Consider the following 24,518-nt stretch of genomic DNA (forward strand, 5'->3'; position numbering starts at 1 on the left):
TACTCCATTTGTGTTTCCATTTTACTTGTAAACATCAGCCCCTCCCACACATAGGAAGGCCACGAGCCCACTCCCATCCACACACACACACACACACACACACACACACACACACACACACACACACACACACACATCTTTATCACGTTCATTATGGCCCAAGCAGTCTGTCCTAGCATTGTCTTGCAAAACACCCTCACAACTACAAATATCCTTAAAACACAGATGTTATGTCAGGGCTGGTCTCCACACCTACACAATGACACACACAGACACACACTCGTCCCCCGCATCCCCGCCGTCCTGACTGCGCTGCTCTGCCCGCCTCCCTGCATCCTCTGCTCGGCCTCACGCTGCCTCGGAGCCGCTCACATCACTCACAGTCTGACACGAAGGCCACACCGACAGCCCGCATTCCCCGCACCGCTGTGGCGCTGCGAAATAACACGTCAAAAGCAGACAATGTCACGATGAAAGTTACAGCTCCTGCACGGATGTAAGGACGGATCACGATGCAAAACACGAAAGCGGTGAAAGCAGAGTTTAATGAGGATGCACCAGAGCCGCCTGTGGTGCAGCCAGAGCAGGAATAAATAACACAGCGGTCCGGTCAGGCTCTGACGGGCCCTGCGCCCAGGAAGCCCTCCCCCATCAAACCAAAATGAGCGACGCTGGTAAACAGAGAAGAGCATCCTTTACCCGAACATCCCTCCGAGGAAGGATCCGGACGCTTTGACCTTCTTGTCGGCGTCGGCCATCAGCTGCATGGCCTCCTTCTCTTTGCCGGAGTTGTCCATGGCGAGCTGGGTCTGCCGCTGGAGGAGGGATGGGAGGAAAACGGGCCGATGTTCCGCAGTGGACGGAGAAGCGGAGCGGAGCGGAGATGAGGGGAGACGTCTCTGCTGGTGCTGATGCTGAGGGGCTGCAGCTCTTCTTCGACGGCCGCGGAGGAAGGTCACCCGGGGCTCGGTGGCGCCATCTGCTGGACAGAAGAGGAACAACAGCCGACCGGTGCAGGTGAAGTCAAACATCCAAACTGAATGTGAATCACAGAAGATGAAGCAGCTGAGCCCAGAATTATTTATAGCCATTCCACATTTTGGTTTGAAGTGAATCTTTGTTTACCCAGCAGGTGTCTCGTGGCTGCAACAAACAGCAAAAGACGTCATGTTGAACATGTTAATGATGGAGAACAATGTTTGGGATCATTGCCTTTCTATAGCATGTGCACTGAAAAAAAAACACTAATAGAAATAAATATCTCAATTTAAAAAAATTCAGTCTTAACATATTTGAAATACATTTATACATGTTGTAGCTTTAAGGTTTTTTTTTGTTGTTATTATTACTTTTTAAATGAGTTCATGCATTTTGAGCTGCTTAATTGTTAATGAAGGACATTAATGAGTAAAAACAATAAAATTACCTCAAAAGAATAGATATGTGCAGTGCCTAATGAAACTATTCACCTTCTCTTAGCAGTTTTCCCCTTTTTATTGCATTTCAACACTGAATTGTCATCAATTTAATTTGGCTTCATGACAAGAATTTACAAAAAATGATTCCATCACGTCAAAGTGAAAACAGATTTCTACAAACCAATGCTAATTCATAAAAAATAAAAAGCATAAATTGAGCGACTGTATGAATATTCAACACCTCCCAGTCACTATTTATTAGATGCACCTTTGGCCTCCAGCCTGTGTTCGTCTCCATCAGCCTGAACATCTGGACGCTGCAATTTCACCTAATTTTTTTTTGTTAAACGTCCTAAGTATTGTCAGACATCACAAAGATCATGAGTGAACCGAACTTTTCAAGTCCAGACACTAATTGTCAGTTGGACTAAAGTCTGGACTCTGACTGGGCCTCCAGAACATTCACCTTGTTGTCTTTAAACCATCTCTGTGGAGCTTTGGCTGTTTGCTTCGGCTCATTGTCTTGGAAAACAAGTCTTCTCCAAGTCTTAGGTGCCACCACCGTACTTCACATCATGATGATGCCACCACCGTGCTTCATGGTGGAAATGTTGTGTTTGGGATGATGTGCAATGTTTAGTGTCCACCAAACATAGAGTCTAGCTTGATGAAAAAAAGCTTAATTTAGTCTCATTAGACTGAAGAACCTCCTTCCAGGTGAATGTAACATCTCCCACATGCCCTTTGGTGAACTCTACTCCAGGTTTATGATGAGCTATAAAGAACGTTTTTATAAATAGCCGAAAATGTATTGTTAAAATCTTGACCACAATGTCTTACTATATTTTGTCACTTGTTTATGTAATTTCCAGCCCCAAAAAATCATGAAAAAAAAAAGATCAAATGTAAAATATGTTCTTATCCATCCATCCATCCATATACACACAGTCTCACGTACAACTGAGGTTAGATAATGTGCCACCACCAGCGATTGTCTTGTCTTTGTCATATTTACTTTACCAAGTGTATTATCTCACACTGGTTGGGGATTTGTGGTTGCTGTTCTGTTCTGTGGTTGATTGTTTTTTTCTGTTTCATTTTTTGTCCTGGGGTAACAGCTGTAAATTAACTGCTAGTTAAGTCTGGTACGATGTCAGTTTATCACTGTCCCTGCAAATGAAACAATACAAAAACAACACCTGACTATTAATCTGACAGATGACGAACTTCACGTCTCAGATCTGAAGGACTGATTAGAGAACACATGACAACACAGAGTCCCACGAAATATAAACAATACCAGCAACTATAATAAAGCATTTTGGTTTTGAGGTGGTATTTGTAGTTTCTGTTGGAATATGTGCAAGATGAAACAAGATTAACATGAATTTGGCATTTTCTGTTTTTAGCCACTAGAGGGCAGAAGAATCAAGCTAACAACACAACAGTTTAGCGGGTAAATGAAGCAAACAGCTGCATTTCTACAGACCAAGCAAACATGGGGCACTGTGTTATCTCTCGAGTCATTTTTTCTTTTTAATCTAAATTCAATATTCACTTCTGTTTTAGCTTTGTGTAGGCCTTCAGCTGCTGTAAATTTAGCGAAAGTGGTTCAAAAACCTGAACTGTTAACCCCGACAGTGACGTGGTTCGGTTCTTTTTAGAGGAAAGTCTCACTGCAAATCAATACGATGCTATTCTGAGTGATCATATCTATTCTGCAATGAAATATTTCTGTCCGAGATATCACTGGGGTCACTTGTTGAGCAATATTTAGTTGGTTTTTTAAAAATATATGTACAGATATTTCTGCCTAACACTGTTAATGTCAGTGGTGACATATATCACATCGCATGCTTTCATAAATTACAACAAATTTTGACCCCAAGTCTGGATACCAGGCCGTCCAAAATGTATTCCCAAGTGCCTGAACTTACGCCATCGATGAAGCAAGTCAATCTATTCTGATGCAAACTGAAAGTTTCTTTCTCTGAGGAAAGCAGTCAACTTACATCTTACTGTCAGCACAATTCTGGACTACTGTACAAAGATTTCTAGTTCAAGATGTTCTGTGGACTCAATGTCTGCACAATTATAGAATGGATATCAATAAAGACAATACATGCAACAAGCTGTTTAAGGTTAAATGAGATGAGTTAATGCATGAAAAAAAAGCTCTAAACTAGTTAAACTGTTTAGATAATGGTGTGCCTTGAAGCCCAGCTGACAGCTTCTTCTAGCTGAGAACCAACAGATTATTGCTGAGAAAGCTTCTTGATGACATAATCTGGACTGAAAGCCACTTTGTCATCAGGATCCAGTTGGAAGACAGCACTTTGGTACCTGATCTGCTGGCAATCCTCTTTAAAAAATAATAAAAGGAATGAGAAAACCATTTACCTGGACAGGCGAAATCCCCAATGGAGGACGATCTTTGCAATTCAGCTGCAAAGTCTTTCAAAAGCTGTAAATCAGGAGTAATATAGCAGGTCAGGGGTCAAAGCATAGATGGCGCCACTGTCCCACTTTCCAGAGTTCATGAAACTTGGAGAATCAAAGCCAAGAAACCAGCTTTACTCTTAATTGAAACAAAACAGGAACCAATAATTCAGTGACTTCATTTGTCTATAAATAACATTAAAAACCCACAGCTGTGAAGTTTCCTTTTGTCTTACATAAAAAGAGCGTTAAATGCACCCACGAATCAATAAAAAACTAATAAAACTAGATCGATCAAATTAGTTTCCTTTTTGTTTTACGATATACAAGATAAATATTTTCCATTATTTTCTGGAATAATTTTGCATCCCAGCTGCTAAAACATGACTTTTTTGTTGTTGAACAGTGCCAGCTTTGGCTAAAGTCAGCACGAAAGTGTCACCACCAATAACTGGCTTGTATTTACTGTCGTTATCACAACGATTCTAATTAACATCTCTGATAGACTGGTGTTTGGTGGTTGTTGTTTTCTCCTCTGTCTGTTCAGGAGTAACAGCTGTGAATTACCTCACGCTGGTGCAATTACAATTTGTTGGTGTTTCTGCAAAGAAAACTAAATAAAATAACATTTGGTTGATCTGACGGATGACAAACTTCACTTCTCAGACCAGAAGGACTGATTAAAGAGCCCATGATGTCACCGAGTCACTTTACAGACGAGATGTAAACAATCACAGAATACTTATCACAGAAATTTGTATTTTGGTTTGAGATCTATACCTAAAGTTTTGGGGTTTTGACAAAATGTTAAAAGTAAAGTTTTAAGGATTAGAACAAATTTAGGTTCTACTGAAAGTTGTGCAAAAATTAGAAATAACACTAGAATCACCTCTGTGGTAAAGATTCTACTCGTAGGTGAAGACATGATTAGATCAGCCACATTATAAAAATTTTTTAAATACAATATGTGTGTTCTGGTTAATGATTTGCATATTTTCTAGATTTTCTGTTGAATCCACGAGCAGAGATTCAGTCCAACACATCCACTGTGACAGACTGTCTCTCAGCTTGAAAACCCTCCTCCACCTTCCTCCCCCACCACAGCCTCAGCGCTCCTCTGCAAAAACCCACGTTATCCCGCTCACACAGCAGCAGCAGCAAAGTTTTGTGGGCAAACAGGAAGTCGGTGGGCTCACGTTGATGCGGCTGACAGCAGTAATTACCTCCTCCGACACGCCTCGACGGTGCATCTTCTCCTGTAAAGTCAACACAGCAGCAGCAGCAGCTCAGATATCCAGCACGAGAAACGCAACAACACCTCGTTTTTAGATCAAATACTTTAATAGTCTTTCAACTGGTCTTAAAATAGCATTCAGCAAAACCAAGAAACAATTCAACTGGTGGAGAAATCCAAGACAATAAAGCATGCTCAGTATAGTCGCTAAAGCAGGGGTGCGTTCAACAAGGCGCTTTTGCTGGAGAACCTCGGCCACTCTGCAGATCTGAACGTGTTTAAAACTGATAATTTGGTGAATGATGAGGTACTCTGCACGCCGAGTGTATATATTGCCATGAAAGCTTCACTGCAGGCTACCTTTACGAGGTCAGGTACAGACTGTGGTCCCAAAGCGTTCAACTTTAATCGACGTAAATTTGAAATAAAGGTTCCCTGCAAAAAGGTTGTTGAACGCAACGTAGGCCTTAGTCCAGAAGAAAAACAAGTCATGAAAAATGTTCCAGCGAATATTGTTCTGGAAGATCACTGTACAAAGAGTGACAAGCTCTTTTACATTTTTTACAACAAAGTAAAACACTTTAGAAATTATGTCCTTAAATATTGTGAAAATAACAGCTGATAAATTCATCAAAACTGTGTCTGATTTTCACATCAAAACGAAGAAGTCATGCAGCGGCAGCAGACTTTTGATTTCCTGTCTCGTCCAGCTGCCACATCAAATGTGCAGCAGTCCAGTGTTGCTGCTAAAACGTTAGCATTTGGGTTCAACGACAACAAAAATAAAAATCAAAGCAACACTTTGCATCAATCTTTTTGAGTCATGACAACTTCTAATGAAAATACCAACAAATTGCACTGAGTCAGAGGAATTAGGTTTGTCTCTACAACTCAAGGTTTTCATAATTACCACTTACTGAATGACTGGTGGCATAAACACAAGTGTCGAGTATTATTTCTGGATTTGTTTAAAAGAATTTTAAAGTATTTTGTGTTAAATTGCAATAGTTATGAGTTTTAATTTGGCAAATTAAAAAAAAAAAAAGTTAAGTAAAAATGGAGGACTTGAAATCCTGACCTCAAAAATAACGTTATCAAGCCAATTTTATTCCATTACCTCAACTTGAATTTAGTTTTAAATCACCGTATTTGAGTTTAAATTACACACAATGTTAAGTTGATGCAATTACCAGAATTATTATAGTAAATTATCAGTAAATGATGGCAACCGAACCCACCAAAATATCGTTGCAACTTAAAAGATTGATCTAAATCAATAAATTGGAAATTTTATCTTGCAACCCTTTCATGAAGCGGTCAGAGTTACTAAGTGTGTACCTGCACAGAAACATAGACATCAAAAACAGACTAATCTGCAAGAGTTTTGTTCTTTGACCCGACGTCTCTCTGTGGAAGTCCATACACGTCTTCAGCTAACAGTCTCTTTTTTTTTTTTAGCAGAAAATCACCATTCAGATTCCATTTTCTCCCAAAAATCTCATTAATAAATACATAAACAAACAAGTATATAATCAATCAATCTACTTGAATGATCACAGTACAAAGTAATACAAAGTACCGGCAGGTTTTCAGTCGCTGCGGATTTCTTTGTTCAAAGCCACTCTACAACAAGTGCGTCGACGTCCTCGCTGACACTCTGAATAAAGGTTCAGTCCTCGTTAAAGTCTCACCTGTTATTTGGTTGACTGTCTTTCACACACACACACAAAAAAGGGCTGGATGATAGAAATACTACATGACAGCAGATGCACTGATGTATCATAAAATCATGGCCCTATAATTTAAAAAAAAAACAACAGTTCTGTCATGACGAAAACATTTTGACTTCTAAGAACTGTTTAAAGGTTCAGAATCAGATTGTGGTTTGAATTGTCGTTCTTTGAGGCAGCCGTGACGACTTAAACTTTCTGAATGCTGAAGAAAGGGGCTTCATCAAAAGTTCAGAGACTTTCACAGTCGGCAGATATCACTCCTGTGGCAGCGGTGAAGCGTGGAGGGTTTGCAGCTACCATCCAGAGGAGAAACAGCAGATTTCACAGTGAAAGAACCACAACTCACCGGTTTCCTTCTTCTCCTAAATGAAAGTCAAGCTGAAGAGTCGCTCTTTTGACACAGGTTGAGAGATTCGGCGCTCGTCACAGAACAAGGAGACTCCCAGGGAGCTCTGTAGATGCTGCAGGAGCGCTGGGAGCAGAGCATCGCTGCACCAGGACAAAACTTCAACAGGGTAGGCGGCCAAATTTACACCAGACTGATTTTTAATGGCGGTCTCTGAACTGTTCAAACAACCCTCGTATGTTTTTGTATTTTTTAAAATTCAAGCCATTAAAACAGTCTGTCTGACATTTACATAAGAAGTAAGTAAAGATGCCTTCAAGTGAAAATTACATCGCCAACACACCCATGTGGTGTTTTTTCACATTTCATGAGTAAAAACCAAGTAGCCAACACCAGGGCTACTGATGGCCGATGACAAAAACACGTCTTGTTTCATACGTAACAAACCTAAAGAACCAGTTCTGTCAGCTTGAAGGTTGCAGCTTTCTGTATCATGGTTTTTGTTTAGAATCAGTTTCTGGTTTGAACATACAGAGCTGGTGTGCTCGGGTTGCAGCGAGGACAGCGATGGCGTAGAGTTAAGACATTTTAAGGCTGTAAGGGAGTAATTTAATGAAAAAAAACCTTCTAAATATGTAACTTTGACACACAGAAATGAGTTTTTAGGGGTTTCATCGACAACCAGAGAGAGTTTAAGCGTTAAAAACAGATGCTATGATGTTTGCATCGTCTTCGTATCTTACGCAACGTTAGCTTTTGTAGCTGCAGTTTAGTTTTCCAAACAAACAAGATGTGGCGGATTATCATCATCACCGCCAAAGCCGAGGAGCCTTTGAGCAAAGTCATCACCTCCAGCTGAGCCGACAGATCAGACTGTGGACGTATTGTGCAGCTTTCCACGTAGGAATGTGTGCGAATGTGAGTAAAAAAAAGAAGAATGATAATTATAGAATAGAGCAGTGATGCTTGTATATTATAAGTGTATCAGCACTGATTGTGACCAACGCAAAAGCTGTCGAAGGTATAACGTCTCTGCATGTGTATATAAGACAGAGACAGGCCTCGAGTTTATGTGTGATCAGATAGATAGATAGATAGATAGATGATAGATCAATAGATAGATAGATAGATTGATAGATAGAGTTGTCATGCAGTACAAACTGTTGGGTTTCAGTTGTCTGTCAAAGTAACAGATGACAGAAAATAAGACTAAATGATTAAACGCTGAAGTACAGCAAAGTTCATGCGAGGAAAATGGAATCGAAAAATAAATTCTTAAAGCGTTCTTCCATTAAAAAGGAAAGTAACAGTCTTTGTAATCTGGATTATTTACTCCCTCATCGGCACATCAACCCGCTACCTTCTGCTCAGTTCCCTCCTCGATTCGTCCGTTCGCTCCCTTCAGTCCTCCTCAGAAAGAGCTTCGTGGGGCGTCGACGGTCTGGACTTGCTGTGACCTCTGACCTCCACCTTCCTGTCCTGCAGGAACTCTTCGATCTCTCCGGGCAAACACTGGAACTTCTCCTGGAACTCTGCCTCCACGGCGGCCTGCAGCTGCACAACCACGAGGGGAGATACACTGATTTATAACTGTGTTCTTTACTTTTTGATTCAACATTGTGACGATAACTCACGTTACGTATGTTACAGCAAAACTAACTCATCATGCTCATTTGCAATTGTACTAATCATCAGTTGTAGGATATAATTATGACAGCATATATAGATAGATTTTAAGAGATGTAAGAGGTTGATGACAAAATGGGAGTAATCTCAGCAACACTAATGGAGGAGAAGTGGGAAAACCACAAGAAATCTGTCTTTTCAAGGTGAATGCAGATCAACAAATCGGGCACCCAGCTGATACGAGTGGGTGGATGGGGAGATTTCTAACTTAAAAACATCAGGCATCCTGCCATTAGACTAGCAAAAGCAAGGACGGCCTTATGGAGACTTGAGAGTTTCGTGTTTTTGGAGGGAAAGGCCGAAAAGTGCAGAGAATTATAAACAGAAAGCAAGTAAATCTGGACAAACCTATGAAGCAGTGAGGCTGGTCGGCCTGATTGGCCCCCAATGGGACTGATAGGTCAGGTTTAGTGTTTACTGGAACTCAGATGTCAGTGGCTTTAGTTAACGAAGGAAACGCTGGAGTTTAGTTTGTTGCTTCCAGCTGTTTGGAAATATTTCCTCTGAGTTTATTTAATACCTGCAGCATCAGATGCCAGCAGGATCAATATATTGATCATTTATACCCTGCATGGAGACAGACCTGATCAGGATCTAACAGTCAATAACACTGCAGACTCTTCTTCAGACAGGTGAGCTACAGGTAACCACAGAAGCTTGATATCATTTCACTGTAAAATGTGATCCGTTTACTGAAGTCCAAATATTTTTTTCTGTCATATTAATCTTCTGTATCTCACAGATTTTTCCATTCTACTGCAGGAGATTTGCACCAGTGACATTAATGAAGCGTTATATTTAATCAATAAACTAAAATATGACAACAGGTTGTCACAAAGAAAACAGATTTTATTGCACCATGAGTTTGATAAATTATCACACAGGCTAGAATTCAAAATATTAAACTCATAAATGAACTCTGAATGTGTATTTCTAACAATATCCCAAGTTCACGATGCTTATTGATGAACTTTTCTTCCCTTAACAATCTGCTGAATCTCTTCTGCTGCACCATTTTGAACAGCGATCACCCAAAACGTTAACAGCACTGGTCTTTGCATAGCAGGTAGTTAATAAACTAAAGTATGTCAGCGTGACATTTCTTCATGTTGAAATAGTTTTCAACAAACCTCTAAACAACAACACAATGACTAGAGTTCAGTTGTGTCTCTTGGTTTTGTTGTGATCTTCTGATTTGTACTTCCGAAGTCGCCCCTGGTCGGTGACCCAGTAAAGCAACTCATCGCTCTCAGATCTTTTGCTGACGATTTGTGCAGCTACCAAGTTGAGGAACACAGATTCGGAGATGACTCATCCCTCCAGTTAAAAACAACACACACATTCGCTTTGTTTGTCTCCTACTGTCGGGACAGATGGGCTGCACATTTAGAAAAAGCAACCAGCTGTTGTCGGCCATTACTGCCAACAGTTTAGCGGCTCTAAGATGGCTGCCAGAGGGCACGTTGCATCATTCAAACGCCGAGCGCTGACGTCAACGCCGAGCTGTGTGGGCGTTGAACCACAGACAGCAGCACCAGCTTGGAGCTCAGCGCTCCAGAAAGTTCTCGCTGTGCAGCGCATCCGAGCATGAAAGTGGGCAAAGTGGTGCCTTTCACCGAGGAAGGACCAGAAAGACGCAACAAACTGAAACACAACGTTTACATTTGTACAGCGAGGCCTCGAATCATTCATAACAACACCAAAGTCAAGATTTATAGTGAAGCTTTATTTGCCCAGTAGATTTCTAATGACGGAAACACAACTGATTGAACATAACTCCAACAATCAATGGGCTTCAGTGATTGATTCGTGTGGTACCTTTGGTTTCTGGTCCTGTATCTCCTGCAGCAGCTCGTTGTGCTGCTCCACCAGCTGGTCGTGGCGTTTTGTCTGAGTCTCCTCGAGCTGAAGATAAAACAGACAATCACAGAGTTTTATGAAGCGTTTTACGGCAGACACACGGAGGCGACGCTGCAGCCGCAACGCTTTCAGATTCCAGTTTATAGAAAAGCCCTCGATAAACTCCCTGAACCCAGATTCGCCGCCTGCTGCTCACCCGCTTTATGTTCTGGACGACTTCGTTGACGTAGGACTTATTGATCTCAATCTTCTCCCTGGAAACACACAGACAGATGGGCTGAGCTCGGTCGGGTTTGGAATAAACATTTTTCTCTTCTGACAGCAGTAACTGGATGCATCAGCGGCTGAAGTCGCTGCAGCAGGTGTGAGCTGAGCTGCGGTGGATAAATGTTTGTGTGTTTATGGATCGTACTCCTCTGCCAGATGTTTCTCTTTGGTCTTCGCCTGGTTGATCTTCTCTGTTCTCCGTCGATCCATCTGCCTCTTCAGCTCCTTCTTCTCCCTGCAGCAGCATCAGGAGGAAAGATTAAAGCGAACGTTGGGGGAGTGAAAATACCTGTTCTAACCTTTATTACGCTTTCTGAGCTGTGTTTGGTAAAAGAGAATAATAAAATCTACACTCAATATAATGTAGAACACATTTTTAAAGGGCAAATTTACCTTAAGTCAAGAATCCAAAGAACAATCTGTGCACAAATGCAACTGGCATTTAGTGGCAAGTTCTCTCTTCTTCAAATCTTAAGTCACAAAAAGCAGCTTTTTAACTTTTTAAAATAAAAACAAAGCCATGCTATTTCATAAAATCTATAAAATTACAATTGTTTTCATCCCAAAACTGTGAAAAGAATCAGCAACAGCTCTTAAATTAGTCACTCATGGCTGAAAACATCACCAAATCTGTGCTTAAAATTATGATTTTTTTTTTTTTTTTAAATCACTTTATTCTATGTCTCACTTAAAAATGTGACAAAAATAAAGCATTTGCTTGAACCAGATTCTGTAAAATAAATAAATAAAAATCTGCACTTCTTGGCACAACCATGAAGTCATTAGTGACAAATGGTCACATCGCAAAAACTCACGGACTTCTTGGCTGAACTGCAGGCAGAGTTTGCACCGAGCAGAGAGAAGATGAGGAAGAAAATAAGTAAATATCTCCAGTAAATGGAGTCGGTGCTGGTAACACCTGTGACATGTTTGGAAATGTCGAGTCCAAGTTCTTCCATTTTTTTTGCAAAATAAATAACCAAAAATATCTGTCATTCTAACTTTGTCGTTTCTGTCACAGAAGACGTCTCGGAGTTCTCTCTCCTTCTTCATGGTGCTCCTGTTTCCACAGAGCTGCAGGACTTCATATCCAAACATCCAGAAACATCCAGAGTCTATGGAGCCAATATGATGCTTTTCTTTTTGTGGGGTGGAGGTTTTCTGTCATCTGGTTTGTTGTTGTTTTTTGTGCATGTAAAACATCTGCACGCTTACAAACCTCAAAGCTCACAGACAAGCAATGCTTCTATAACATATGTTGTGCACATTTTGAAGTGTTGCATTAGAGGAAGTTGATTGCAAGTGCACAAAAAAAAAAAAGTTTTTTACGCTCTCTCGAGGTTCTGCAGCAAAACACAGCAGGAGAAACATGGAGGCATCTAAATGTATTCTAGTAGACTCCAAAAATAAAATTACACACCTGCAAATGTGCAGAATACGGGTTCTGTAATTCTTGTCTGATCCGCTCTCTATGAATCAGACGCTTCATTGTGTCTGCGGTTATGAAAACAGCTTTAACGCTGCGATTCTTTAGTCTCGGGAGACTTTAGTCACGGATTTTCATCTTACTTGTCACAGATGTCTTTGAGTTTCTTCATCTGGGTGTTGTGGCTCTCCTCGGCCAGACTGGTGAGACGTTCTGTCAGCTGGAGGAAACAAACGTTTTACATTCGTGTTTTAAAAAAAACAAAATCACTGAATTTACTTCAAACTGGATCCTTTACAACGTAGAACTACCAACCGTAGGAGCTGGGTGGTGGGGAACTATGTGTAAAACACCTAAACTCACAGCTAAGATTTTAATTCTTGCTTTTGTTGATGATGTTATATTCATCATGGATTTACCTGATTTTAAATGTATTATTCTTAATCATTTCTTTATCATTTGGGGCATCAAAATTCCTCTAAGCAAGAAAAATTCTGGCTTCATTAGCATTGTGGGAATGTTATTTTGTCAAACAAACTCTTTACAACAGAGCAGGAACTTGGGACGGATCATCCAGATGTAACTTAGTGTAACGTTGGGTCTTCTGCTGAGGTTTGGTTTGTTTGGTTGGTCTTTACCGTTTTGATGTGTTCCCTCTGCAGGTACTTCTGGCTGTAGTACTGTTCCTGCCTCAGAGCCAGAAGCTGCTGCTGCTGTTCGTCTCTCAGCTGCTGCAGACGTTCGTCTTTCTCGCTGTCCGAACAAGAAGCCCTAAAAACACAGATTTAAAACGTTAAGGATGTTCCCCTCACTTTGACACCGAGCAGAAATCCGACGCAGAGGGTTCATAAGGTTGTCGATGCTGTTTGGTGAAAGTTGTCCGACTCTTCCTGAAAGACTCGGTTGATGAACATTTTGTAGGATGTCGTTTCCATCCAGAGCGTCCACAGATGGTATCTGAAGAGTCTGTAGGGGCATTTTAGCCGATAGAAGGACGCTGAAGTTTCTGCAAACATGAGGACGAGTGTTGTTTTGTTCCAGTGATGGCGACGAATGAACAAGACAAACAGCCATGAGGATTTTATTCCAGCATATCTGGGTATTGGTACTTCCATCAATGAAATACAGATGTTCTTTGTCTTTTGCGTTTCCCTGAACAAACCATCTGTACATCAACGACATCCACATCACCTATACGATGCCAAACATCTTCCATCTGCTCTGTGCAGCTTAAAACCATCAACGTAATGTCCGTCCTCTAACTTTCTGATGTCCAACAAACGTGACCAGTTGCCCGCCGGAGCCGATTATGATGCTGGTTTTCCATCAGATCAAAGCCGAGATGTGGAGATCACAGACCAGCTTCTATCATAGATTCAGTCGTAGCAGAAATTCTCTGGTTGAGTTTCTGCAGCCAAAATGATTTCACAGACGAATGAGACGTGACGATGCTGAGCTCAGGTGATGAGGTTTGGACATTGATTCTAGACTGGTTTTTGAGTGGTCTTTGACTGGTTTTGGACTGGTTTTAGACCAGTTCTTGAGTGATCTTTGACAGGTTTTAGACTCATTCTGGCCTAGTTTTTAGATTGGTTCCAAGCCGGTGCTGGACTGTTTTTTTTCTTGGTTTATGGTGGATTTTAAACCAGTTTTGGACTCTTTTTGTTTGGTCTTTGGACTAGTTTTTGAACTAGTTTGGGACTGGTTTTATGCTGGTGTTGGATTAGTTTTAAAGTGCTTTTTGGACTGCTTTTGGAATGGTTCTGGACTGGTTTTGGACTCATTCTGGCATAGTTTTTGGACTAGTTCCAAGCCGGTGCTGGACTTTTATGACTTTTTTCTTTTTCTTGGTTTATGATGGGTATTGAACTAGTTTTAGAATTTAAGGTGGTCTTTGGACTGGTTTTTGAATGTTTTCATGATGTTTTGGGGCTGGTTTTAGAACTAGTTTGTGCCTGGTTTTATGCTGGTTCTGGACTGGTTCTGGACTGGTGACGTGTTCTGTGGTCATGTAGCTGATTATCTGTCATATATACACATGAACACTTCATGGAGTCTTAGATGCTGACGGTATTCATACACTGAACTCTGGAGGGGCTGGTGGTCATTTATCAGTGTGATGATTCATAGTTGATATTTCTCTTTCAGAATCAGACTCGGTTTTATCGTCAAGTATTGTTTCACATGCAGGAATTTGACTTTTTGGTGCATAATAGTAAACACTAACATGTAGAATTTAAAATAAATAATTACATAAAAAGGTCAATGTCATTTACCTTTAAAGCCACACTTGAACAGGATTTGTTACTAGTTGAACTCTTTGTGTACAGTTGGCTAAACTGAACCCTTTTCTATCCACAATAAGAGAAATTAGATCCTAAACTTTATCTCTAAGTCAGAAAAGACCATTTTCCTGCCGTCTTTGTCCAGTTACAGTCACAGATATTTCTCAGAAAACCCTGAACAGTAGCCGTCAGGGATAATCTGTTGTCTTTATACCTTCACTCTCGTGGCTAAAAATATCCACGTTGGTTTTATATTTTCCTGCCAACTCGACTTCAATGGGACAAAAGGCATCAGCTACAGAAACAACACAGTGTGTTGGTGTGTTTGTGTACCTGCTCTTGCTGCACTGTCTCGCCGTCTTCTTGTACTTGTTGTTGAACTCTCGCAGCAGTTCGGCGGTTTTCTTCTGGTGTCTCCTCACCAGCTCCTTCAGCTCCTTGAACTGGCGTCGCTGCTCCTTCTGGTAGACTTTGCTCTGCTGCAGATTCTCCATGCAGCAAACCGGGACGTCTGTTGGCACCAGTGACCACAGAGACAGTAAACTCTGTTACTGACATCGTTATATTGTTTTCTGTTACGGCTCAGACGGCTGAGACGTATCGTGACATCACATATTAAACATGATTTACTGTCCTGAAGCTTCTGTTTGAACCTGCCCTGTTAAACATCATCTTTTCTCATGTAATTGTTGTAAATAAATGTCTGATTTTTACTTTCAAACCAAACTGAAAAACACCAGTTATCAACAACATAATTACAGTTAACATTAGTTTATGTTATAAACAATGCAATAGTAGTCTGTATCATTAACTTAACAGGTTAAAAATGTCATATTGTGTAACTTAAATTAATAAATATCAATAAACAGATACCTTTGAAGGCTTAAACTTAGATCTTACAGACTAATTCCCTTAATCTAAGAGACTATCAGTTAAAAACTAATGATACCTTTTGATTTTTTACCAAAATAAAACTTACAGATGTGTGAATTCTGTTTTGTTTTCCAACAAACGCTCTCACCAGTTCAGAAATTCAACCTTGTTCTTTGAAATTAGCAAAATGCTCAGCTGAGGCCGCGATTTCTCAAAGTTAAATGAAGAAAAAAACTTCATTTGTTGATTCAACTCACTGTCTTCACTTGATTTAACTCAAGTTTTCAATTCAGTTCAGTTTTATTTAGTTATTTATGAAGTTTTACATTTTCACTACTCATCGGATAACTTTGAACGGTTCAATCAGTTGTTAAGGCAGCAGAAGAACCCACATTTCTGAACTGAAAATGATTTACAACGTTCTCAGAAGCACCTTTTCTAAACAGTGGCAGAAGCTTTTCTCAATAGAAACGTCCTGGCAGCTGCGATGAAGCTCAGATTCATCCAGAGAAGCTTTAACACAAACAATCCCACCATACAAACCTGGAATCTGTGTGGAAGAGCCGACCTTTTAGACAGATCAGAGAACCCAGAACATTATTTAACCACCAGATCCTGCTTTAGTGAAGCTGCTGCAGTTCTTCGCTCATCATTTTTGCTGCCGCCGCGCGAAGCTGCAGGTTTTTCTTAAAGTCAAAGGAAAGAATGCGACAGAGAGGAAGCTGTGGGCAGCTGACAGGACTTCAGTGGGTGTTTTAATGTTGACATTATTGTTTCAGACGCTTCAGATCTGCATGAGTCACATTAAAAGCTGTGTTTTGACAGACGTGTGGATATTTTATGTAATAGACAACTGTGGGTGGCTTCATCTTCCCCCGGTGGGTCACCTGGGCGACGATACGTGATGTTCAAAGACCCCAAACAGCTGAAGACCGACAGAAACACCACTGATGGTGTGTTTAGGTGCATTAACATGATGTACTGACTGTTGAAATGACATATATTGCTGACTAAAGACACAAACTGAAGCTTTTGAACTCTCTTGAGCGACCTCTGCACAGAAAAGCTCTGTAAAAAAACCCATCTTTAATACGAACCAAGCATGAGGCATCTTGTAATGTGCAACAACCTGCTGTTCCCTTCCTCTGTCGTTAAGTTTTTCTGTCTTATATTTATTTTGGAGGGCACCGGGATCTTTCTGCGTGGAGTCTCCATGTTCTCCCCGTGCAGCGTGGGTTCTCTCCGGGTTCTCCGGCTTCCTCCCACAGTCCAGAAACATGTTGAGGTTAATTGGTGATTGTAAATTGTCCGTAGGTGTGAATGTGAGTGTGCTTGGTTGTCTGTCTCTAAGTGTAGCCCTGTGATAGACTGGTTACCTGTCCAGGTGAACCTGCCTTCACCCTGAGTCAGCTGGGATAGACTCCAGCCCCCCACCACCCTAGTGAGGATTAAGGTGTAGAGATAATGGATGGATAGATATTTATTTTGAGGAGTGAAAATACTCAAAGCTTTGCTAAAACTAAATATTCAGGTAAGGGAATTAATGGAAGCCACCAGAACCAGCAAGACAAACCCAAAACTTGTCCCCTGAGTGGCCATAGTTGCATAAACCATTAATACTCAGTGTTGAAACCATGAACAAATTATTAGAAAGCATAATGTAGAAACTGACCTATCAAAATGCTTAAAACCAGGTCCTCAGTCTTTGCTGCTGGTTTGGCCGTTTCTAAAACACAGAAAACAGAAAATCAGCAACAACAAAACAAACAACACAATAAAAATTTTAAAAATGTCTTTATCCTAAGTTTTAGCAGCGTGTTTTTACAGCGATGTCTCGATTTGATCAAAGCATTTATTAACAAATCGTCGTGGAGGAAAAGCACAACGTTTGGCAGGATGCTGGTGAGTAATTTCCTTTATAAATAGTTCAATATGAATCGATAACTGATTAATTGATGATGCAAACGAAGCACAGAGGACATTTATGCTGTTCTAATGTTGCTGTTTTAGTAAACAGGTGCATGATTTGGGCTACAGTGGTGGCTCTGGTACATGTGGAACACAGGAAATGAGGATATTCCCAGTTTGTCTTAAACACATGAATCTGGTTGGATCTCATTAAGCGTCACAGGAGTCTCTGTCATGGTTCTGTTGCTGCTAAACTCCCACAATGCTCTCTGCTGCCAACATGAACTGTAGTCTGAGTGACGCCTCCTCTGGTCTCTACAGTATTAGACAGTGAGAGGCTCCACCTGGTGGAACAACCAGGTACTACAGCTGGTCTACGATACGTTGACGGACATCATGGAGAGAATACAGAGTTTCTCCATCTGTTGGAGCCTCACAACATCCTACCCTCTAACTCTACCTTTACCCTCTAACTGTACCTTTACCCTCTAACTCTACATTTACCCTCTACCTCTACGTATCAGATTGTGTTTTGCTGGAGCTTTACTACGAGGGTCCTGACCAACAAATGCAGTATTTTTCTGAATGCACTGCAGAGATATTTAGTGGTAGAGGATGCAAACTGGATAGATTTTAATAACTTTATTGTACTCGAAGGGTGTATCATTAGAAAATGGTGTCAGATTGGGACTCGGTATCAGGAGATAACAAATATTAAATGATTCTGCAACAAAACTTGAACGTACGTACTTTTAGAGGTAGTTCTTTCCCTGGTAAATGCATAATATTAGCATATGTGTATAAAATGTACTACCTGTGGTAGTTGCCTGCTGATTGGCTGCAGAAGCTTTAGGTGTGGTGGCGATGGGGGTGTGGCCTGCTGGGCCAGAGGTGGGACTCAGTCCGTTCTCCAGCGGAGCCGATTTGAGATCGTTCTTCCGCTCGGCGCTGTTGTCGACTTCATCCTGGACATAAGAAGACTTAGAGTGAGACGTTCAGCTCTGACGATGAAGACTGAATGAAGCACAAACTGACCTCCGGCTGCGTGTCCTCCTCGCCGTCCTCCAGAGTCAGAGCTGCCAGCTGTTTGGAGCGCTGCTCCAGGAGGTTCACGTATCGGATGGGGTTGGACAGAGCCTCGATCACATCTGGAGGAAGAGTGAAGAAACACATGAATGCTGAGCTGCTCGCTGGACGAGTTCATTAACACAGTGATTACAAATACAATGCAAAACAATGCTTTACATTAAAAACAATTCATGCAAGATTTTTTTCTTTCTTGTTAAATTACAGAAACCAAGTCGTACTTTTACATACTTTTTGGGTGAATGTGTTTTTACTCAATCTTTTGTCTACAGCTGTTGGTCCCAAACAGACACAACCTCACCAGTGAACCACATACAACCAGGTAGTTTTAACCAAAATACGACTAAGATTATTGAAATACTGTTTTTTATTAAAGTGTGCATGATTTAACTTTATCTGTAGATTTAATTGAAGCTCTTGTTCAGACTTTTAGAGATTTAATCTACTGAACAAAGTGATCAGCAGCCAAACTAAACGAGCTAAAGTCTGGAGATTTAACTGGTCATCTTATACGCTTTAAACTATAATTATCTCATGACCTTTATTAGCAATTAAAAACACAGAACTTTAGCAGTTGTTTCAGATTTTTAAGGTTAATTTCTAAATCTTATTTTACTCTTGATGCCTTCTAATGCAGTTTGTTTGCATAAAGAGAAAAAAATTAGCAAAGGAATTTTGCCTCCAGCGATTTGCTGAAAACTAATTAATAAGACTTTGGTCACAGTTATCAATTAGCTGTCTGACTCCACCAGGAACAGAAGTTTGTACCTGCAAACGTATCCGGGACGTAATCTTTGACTTCGATGTAGACGAACACAGCCGGTAGGATCAGAGACTGATTCTTTTCATTCCTCAAGCCGATGTAACGATAACCTGCAGAGAAAAACCTGATATAGTACTGATACAACCATCGTCTGGGTTATTAAAGCACGTAAATATACGATATCTCATAACCAGGCAACATGAGGGCAGAGAGAGAAGCTAAAGCACAAGTGAAGTCACATTAGAAGCAAAAATGATCAGTTATTCCAGTTAAAGTGGTAAAAGCAGCGTCAGGTCTCTGGATTTTTTAAAAAGTGCTTCTCCCAGGAGGTAAAATGCATCTGAGAAAATGGCAGTTTTCTACTCTGCGCTACCTTTTGACACAGTACATCATAATTACAGTTCAGGAAAGTGCTGTCAAGTTTTCTGACATTGTCCTGCATTTACACGAGCAGAACCCATTTCTTCTGAACCCTCTGAACCCCAAGTGGCTTCTGGGAAACTGGAAGCGTAGCGAGTGTGAGTAGGCGTGCAGAAATATCGCAATTTTAGGCTCAGATTTAGTTAATTGTCCAAATTGAACAGTGCATTACTCCTGATTAGTTCAAAGACTGATGGAAAGCTAAAAGCACAAGATTTTTTTTCATGTTTTTACAGTTTCTCGCTCTGCTAAATTCTTTAAGTTTGGTAATTTTATGAAGACAACATGCCTCTCAACGTCGCTGGCTTGTTTTTGTGGTTCAGAGGGTTAATAAAAAGCAGAAAACAGAATGTAACTCAGATACCACAGCAGCGAACACCTCAGATAACAAAAAATTTAAATACGAACAAAGGAGTGTTAATGAAGGCTTGAAATAAACACGAGGGAAATACCGGGTCTGATGGCAGAAACTGGAATAATTCGATGACCAATAAACTTCCCGCTCTCCTCAAAAGCAGCGATTCTCAGAGAAGCCAGAGTGGGAAGGATCACCTGAGAGAGAGTCGAAGTCGCAGCGTTAATAAGAATCACACGATACCAGACTGTGATCAGCTACCGAAAGAAATACAACCACGGCCTATCCGGTTTGTCCAAAATATGGTTGAAAAATGTAAATCTGTTGCATTTTTGGAGGCAAAAACAAGTTTTGCACAGCAGGGAGCACTGCTTCAAACTGGGACTGGATCAGCTTATACTGTTTTTATTTTTATTTTTTTTTAAAACATTGAGTTAAATGATTTTGTCTTGGTTTCTAAAATGCATCTATTAAACTACAATTTGTCATATTCTATTTTATATATTATCTTAATTTGTGCTATAAGCATTTTTAACTATTAAACAGAGTTCTCAACCTTCAGTCATAAAGATTAAAGAGTTATTTATGGTGTCTGTTGAAAACAAATAACTACAGTTAATGTTGAATAGAGTGGCAACACAAAATACGTACATTACTGGAAAGTCTAGATACAGAATTAAACAGTAAACCTCATATTCTAGGGTTCTATAATCACATATACAGTAATTAAATGTACTTAAATGACAACCACAGGTGCCAGAAGTTTACTGCAAAAAGTAAAATGCATTAACTGTCATTAACTGTTTAATTTACTGACAGTAGTAACACTGCAGAGATTCAGGACTGTTCTACTGTATTTTACTGTGAGTTTTTAGCAGTATGTCACCAGCAGGCAGCTTCTTCAGGACTGCAGCTGTAGGACCTTTGTTTTTCTTTGTTGGCTCAGATAACGAGGCGACCACTCGTTTACTCCAGATAGCTTTACTAGCCCACAGACAATGGCTAAAAAAGACAACAGTTTTGGATGGAACTGTCTTTAAATCTATCAGTTGGATGAAATAAACCCTTAAAACCACTAGCTAGCACTTTAGTGATCATCCGGTTTGGTAGGTGGCGCTGTTGCAACAAACGAGGCTCCTAGACTTGTAATTCTGAATATTAGTGATCACATGGCATGTGTCTCACCTTTTTGAACACAATCGGCTCTTCGTCCCACACCGGATTGACGGCGTTGTTGTTCTGAGAGGTTTTGGTCTTCAGGGCTTTTCTCCTGGTGTCTGCAGGAAGTCCGAACATCTCCACCTCCACGTAGACGCCAACCCTCCGCTCCGTCACGAACTGGCCTGAAATCACCTGTGACGGGCAGAAATAGAAAAAATAAAACTCTTAGAAATGTGTTGAGAACGTACACGTGGACGACATCAGTGATGATCTCTGTTGTGTGTAAACTGAAGCGTTTTCTGTTGAGGGCTGCAGAAATGTGAAAAGGTTCAGTGTGGAGTCGAAGTGTGCTATCGTAAAGGATTTTAACCCCCAATCTGATCACATTTACACAAATACACACTTCAACTGAATAGCTCTGCAAAGTATAAGAAAAAAAATCATTTTCCAGTATCATCACTCCACCAGCTCCAACAGATGGAGAACACCTGTAATCTCTACATGATGTCAGTAAATGTAGCATAGCTCAGCTGTAGTACCTGGTTGTTCCACCAGGTGGAGCCTCTTATTGTTGTTATGTTGTTATTGGAACCAAAGTTATGTGTGTGGTGACAAAACAGCAATATTAGGACAAGATAATTAACTGTCCACAGGCATCATGACATAGACTTCTGTGGAGTTAATGATTAATTGAAATTGAAATTAATTGAATTTCATCTTGACAGTCGTAATTGTTTTTACATTTTTCTGATCAGAACGGAAAAAAAGATGCTACAAGACATTGGGCATCTTTATCAATAACTGCTTGACTTTTACTCGAACATCAGTTGCAAAAAGAAATCTGCATAACCAGAATAAACAGATTTACCTTGACAGAGAGCGTGTTCGCCACGATGCCGTCCACCGTGTTTTCTGCAAACGGGTCGAAGTGTTTGTCCGGACGCCTCATGAACTCCGGCTTCAGCCTGTAGCCGCTACGACCGTTGTACTCGAACATGAAGAGGTTCAGCTGCATGGACAAGTCTGGATCAAGAAGATGACGTTAGGTTTAGAGATACAGGATGAAAGGAAAAGGGATTACTTAGAATTTAGATTCATTTTCAGTCAGCAAAAATCAAAACTCTTTGCATCATGTATAGAATAAGCTTAACCCTAGACTCCGGCACAGCATCTAACTGTCAAAATTAAGTTTATTTTTGATGTTTCAGGGCTGGATCTTCATCAGTTTGTGATAAAGAGAAGTCATCTTAAACAGGGAGGGGATCTAAGTCTGCAACATTCCCCCAAATGGGGGGAAAAAAGAAGCAATTTTACATTTCAAATTTCCTGTGAATTTTCTTGTCTAATAGAAAATAACATTAAAATGATTCCCATGTTTTATTAAAGAATTTTTTTCACAGACATTCCCATTTTTATTTAATAGATCAAATTCAGTTTCATACTATAAATACATTTCTAAAATTAGAAATATTATTATAGAAAAATGTCTAAAATATTATAACAAATCACCACATATCACAATCAATCTCAATAATTAATATATAAAATATAAAAAGGTAATTTCATAGTTTTTTGCCAAATAAATGTCCCTCATTAAACATTAAAAAAAGGCTAGAAAATGTATTTTAATTGTGGAAAATTGTTGTATTTAGTCTTTCTTTTTTATTATTTTTTTTATTTTACAGTTTACAGGGGGTTTTTTTGTTTGTTTGTTTGTTTGTTTGTTGTTTTCCCAGTGGAATCCCAAACATCATTCTGTTCTACTATATAGAAAGTTAGAGAAGTTAAACGCTATACCAGCAATCATAAATGCTCCCTAATCACGTTTAGATAAATTACTATAAATTACTATAAATTACTATAAATTAAAGCCCTTGAACGCCAAAACTTAACTCCCAAACTGAATCTGTCGGAATTTGTTGGTGACTTTAAAAGACAAACGTTTCTACATTAAAGGCGCCTGAACGTTTACCGATGGTTTGGTAGTTGAGCGCCACCAGCTGACATCCGGCGTTCCAGAACAGTTGAGGCATAAAGTTCGACGAATCCACTCTGGTTCCTTTCGGGTAGATTCGGCTCAGCTGAGATTTATTATATCTGGTTGATGGAAGGTTGAGGATCATTACAGAGTTGGTTCGTTCGTTTTCCCCTCATTAATCCCAGAAGAAAACACTAAATAAAAACTATACAAGCAAATTAAATACTAAAGAACGAGCTTTAAATATAAATAACATCACATATATGACAGTAGGTTGAACTAAATAAAAGTCAAGGCTGAAAATAGATCTGATATCTTTGGTTGGACTATTTCACAGCTTAAAAAAAAAAAAAAAGCTACACCAATTTTCATTTTTGGTTTTGTGGAGCCAGAAAGCCAGCAGAAGAAGATCTGAGGGGTCATGATGGGACATAAGGCCGCTGACATGTAAAACAGAAATCTGTTTACGTGTCGGCAATGCGACACTTTTGTGGTACACGTCGGTATGGACTCCTCCAGCGACAACACTGCTGCTATTGACATTAAAATTCAATCTAAACCTTCGGATTTCTGAAGGTTTTTTTTTTTTTTGCAGTAAAAAAAAGGCATCAAAAGAGGAAGAAGAAGAAGAACACAAAGAAAGCGTAGAAGTGGTTGCCATGGCATGCTGTCACCGCGGCAACCGTCGCCAGGGATACTCCACAAACTCCACTGGTGACTTTGTGAGATGCTCCAAAGCTTTGGTCTCCACAAAAGACGACATGTGGTAACAGCGGGCCGCCTCTACACAACAGAAAACAGGAGAAGACGCACAACTCTGAGCAATTACTTCGGCTACAGCGACACCAGCTTCATAAAAGTCTCCCTCACACATTATTTCACATTCTGTCTGGAAAAGTAGGACCAAAAAATGATATATTAGATACAGCATGAAACAGAAGAAACATCACTTAAATATCAAAGGATTCAACACTGGACCAAATTACAGTAATCAGATTACTTCTAAGTAGAACAGTAGAGTATTTGCTCTGATGTAAAAATTTAAATTTACTATATTAAAAATTCAAGCCCCACAGTCGGACCTCGATGCAGCAGAAGTCAATCATTAGTTTCTTCACTACTTCCTGCGTCCACCTTCAGGATTACACATTTTCTTAAGCTGCTCTTTGCTGGAGGGGTTGAGTTGCTCCACTTTTCTCTTTGAAACAGGAGTTCTATTAGATTCCAGTCAGACCACATTCTTGTCCAGGTCACAGCGTTCACTCTGTTCTTATGTAGAA

The 24,518-nt window shown here is 40.2% G+C and overlaps 2 protein-coding genes across 2 annotated transcripts in view; both read right to left on the minus strand.

Moving 5' to 3' along the window:
• napba (N-ethylmaleimide-sensitive factor attachment protein, beta a) overlaps nucleotides 1-896 on the minus strand; it is a 13,271-nt gene extending 12,375 nt beyond the window's left edge. The window contains exon 1 of the mRNA XM_008297774.1: nucleotides 700-896. Coding sequence (XP_008295996.1) covers nucleotides 700-797 — 98 coding nt within the window. The 5' untranslated portion in view covers nucleotides 798-896. The remainder of the gene's footprint in view (nucleotides 1-699) is intronic.
• A 6,982-nt stretch (nucleotides 897-7,878) lies between these two features.
• LOC103369141 (1-phosphatidylinositol 4,5-bisphosphate phosphodiesterase beta-1) overlaps nucleotides 7,879-24,518 on the minus strand; it is a 41,985-nt gene continuing 25,345 nt past the window's right edge. Inside the window, exons 17-32 of the mRNA XM_008297785.1 lie at nucleotides 23,937-24,021; nucleotides 23,233-23,357; nucleotides 22,129-22,283; nucleotides 21,285-21,452; nucleotides 20,197-20,296; nucleotides 19,330-19,434; nucleotides 18,511-18,623; nucleotides 18,290-18,440; nucleotides 17,240-17,293; nucleotides 15,028-15,205; nucleotides 13,048-13,180; nucleotides 12,553-12,629; nucleotides 11,129-11,218; nucleotides 10,913-10,970; nucleotides 10,675-10,761; nucleotides 7,879-8,724 (exon numbers count right to left, since the gene is read on the minus strand). Of these exons, the coding sequence (XP_008296007.1) occupies nucleotides 8,572-8,724; nucleotides 10,675-10,761; nucleotides 10,913-10,970; nucleotides 11,129-11,218; nucleotides 12,553-12,629; nucleotides 13,048-13,180; nucleotides 15,028-15,205; nucleotides 17,240-17,293; nucleotides 18,290-18,440; nucleotides 18,511-18,623; nucleotides 19,330-19,434; nucleotides 20,197-20,296; nucleotides 21,285-21,452; nucleotides 22,129-22,283; nucleotides 23,233-23,357; nucleotides 23,937-24,021 (1,832 nt within the window). The 3' untranslated portion in view covers nucleotides 7,879-8,571. The remainder of the gene's footprint in view (nucleotides 8,725-10,674; nucleotides 10,762-10,912; nucleotides 10,971-11,128; nucleotides 11,219-12,552; nucleotides 12,630-13,047; nucleotides 13,181-15,027; nucleotides 15,206-17,239; nucleotides 17,294-18,289; nucleotides 18,441-18,510; nucleotides 18,624-19,329; nucleotides 19,435-20,196; nucleotides 20,297-21,284; nucleotides 21,453-22,128; nucleotides 22,284-23,232; nucleotides 23,358-23,936; nucleotides 24,022-24,518) is intronic.

The sequence above is a fragment of the Stegastes partitus genome, unplaced genomic scaffold, assembly GCF_000690725.1.
Source record: "Stegastes partitus isolate 25-593 unplaced genomic scaffold, Stegastes_partitus-1.0.2 Scaffold27, whole genome shotgun sequence".
NCBI lineage: Eukaryota > Metazoa > Chordata > Actinopteri > Pomacentridae > Stegastes > Stegastes partitus.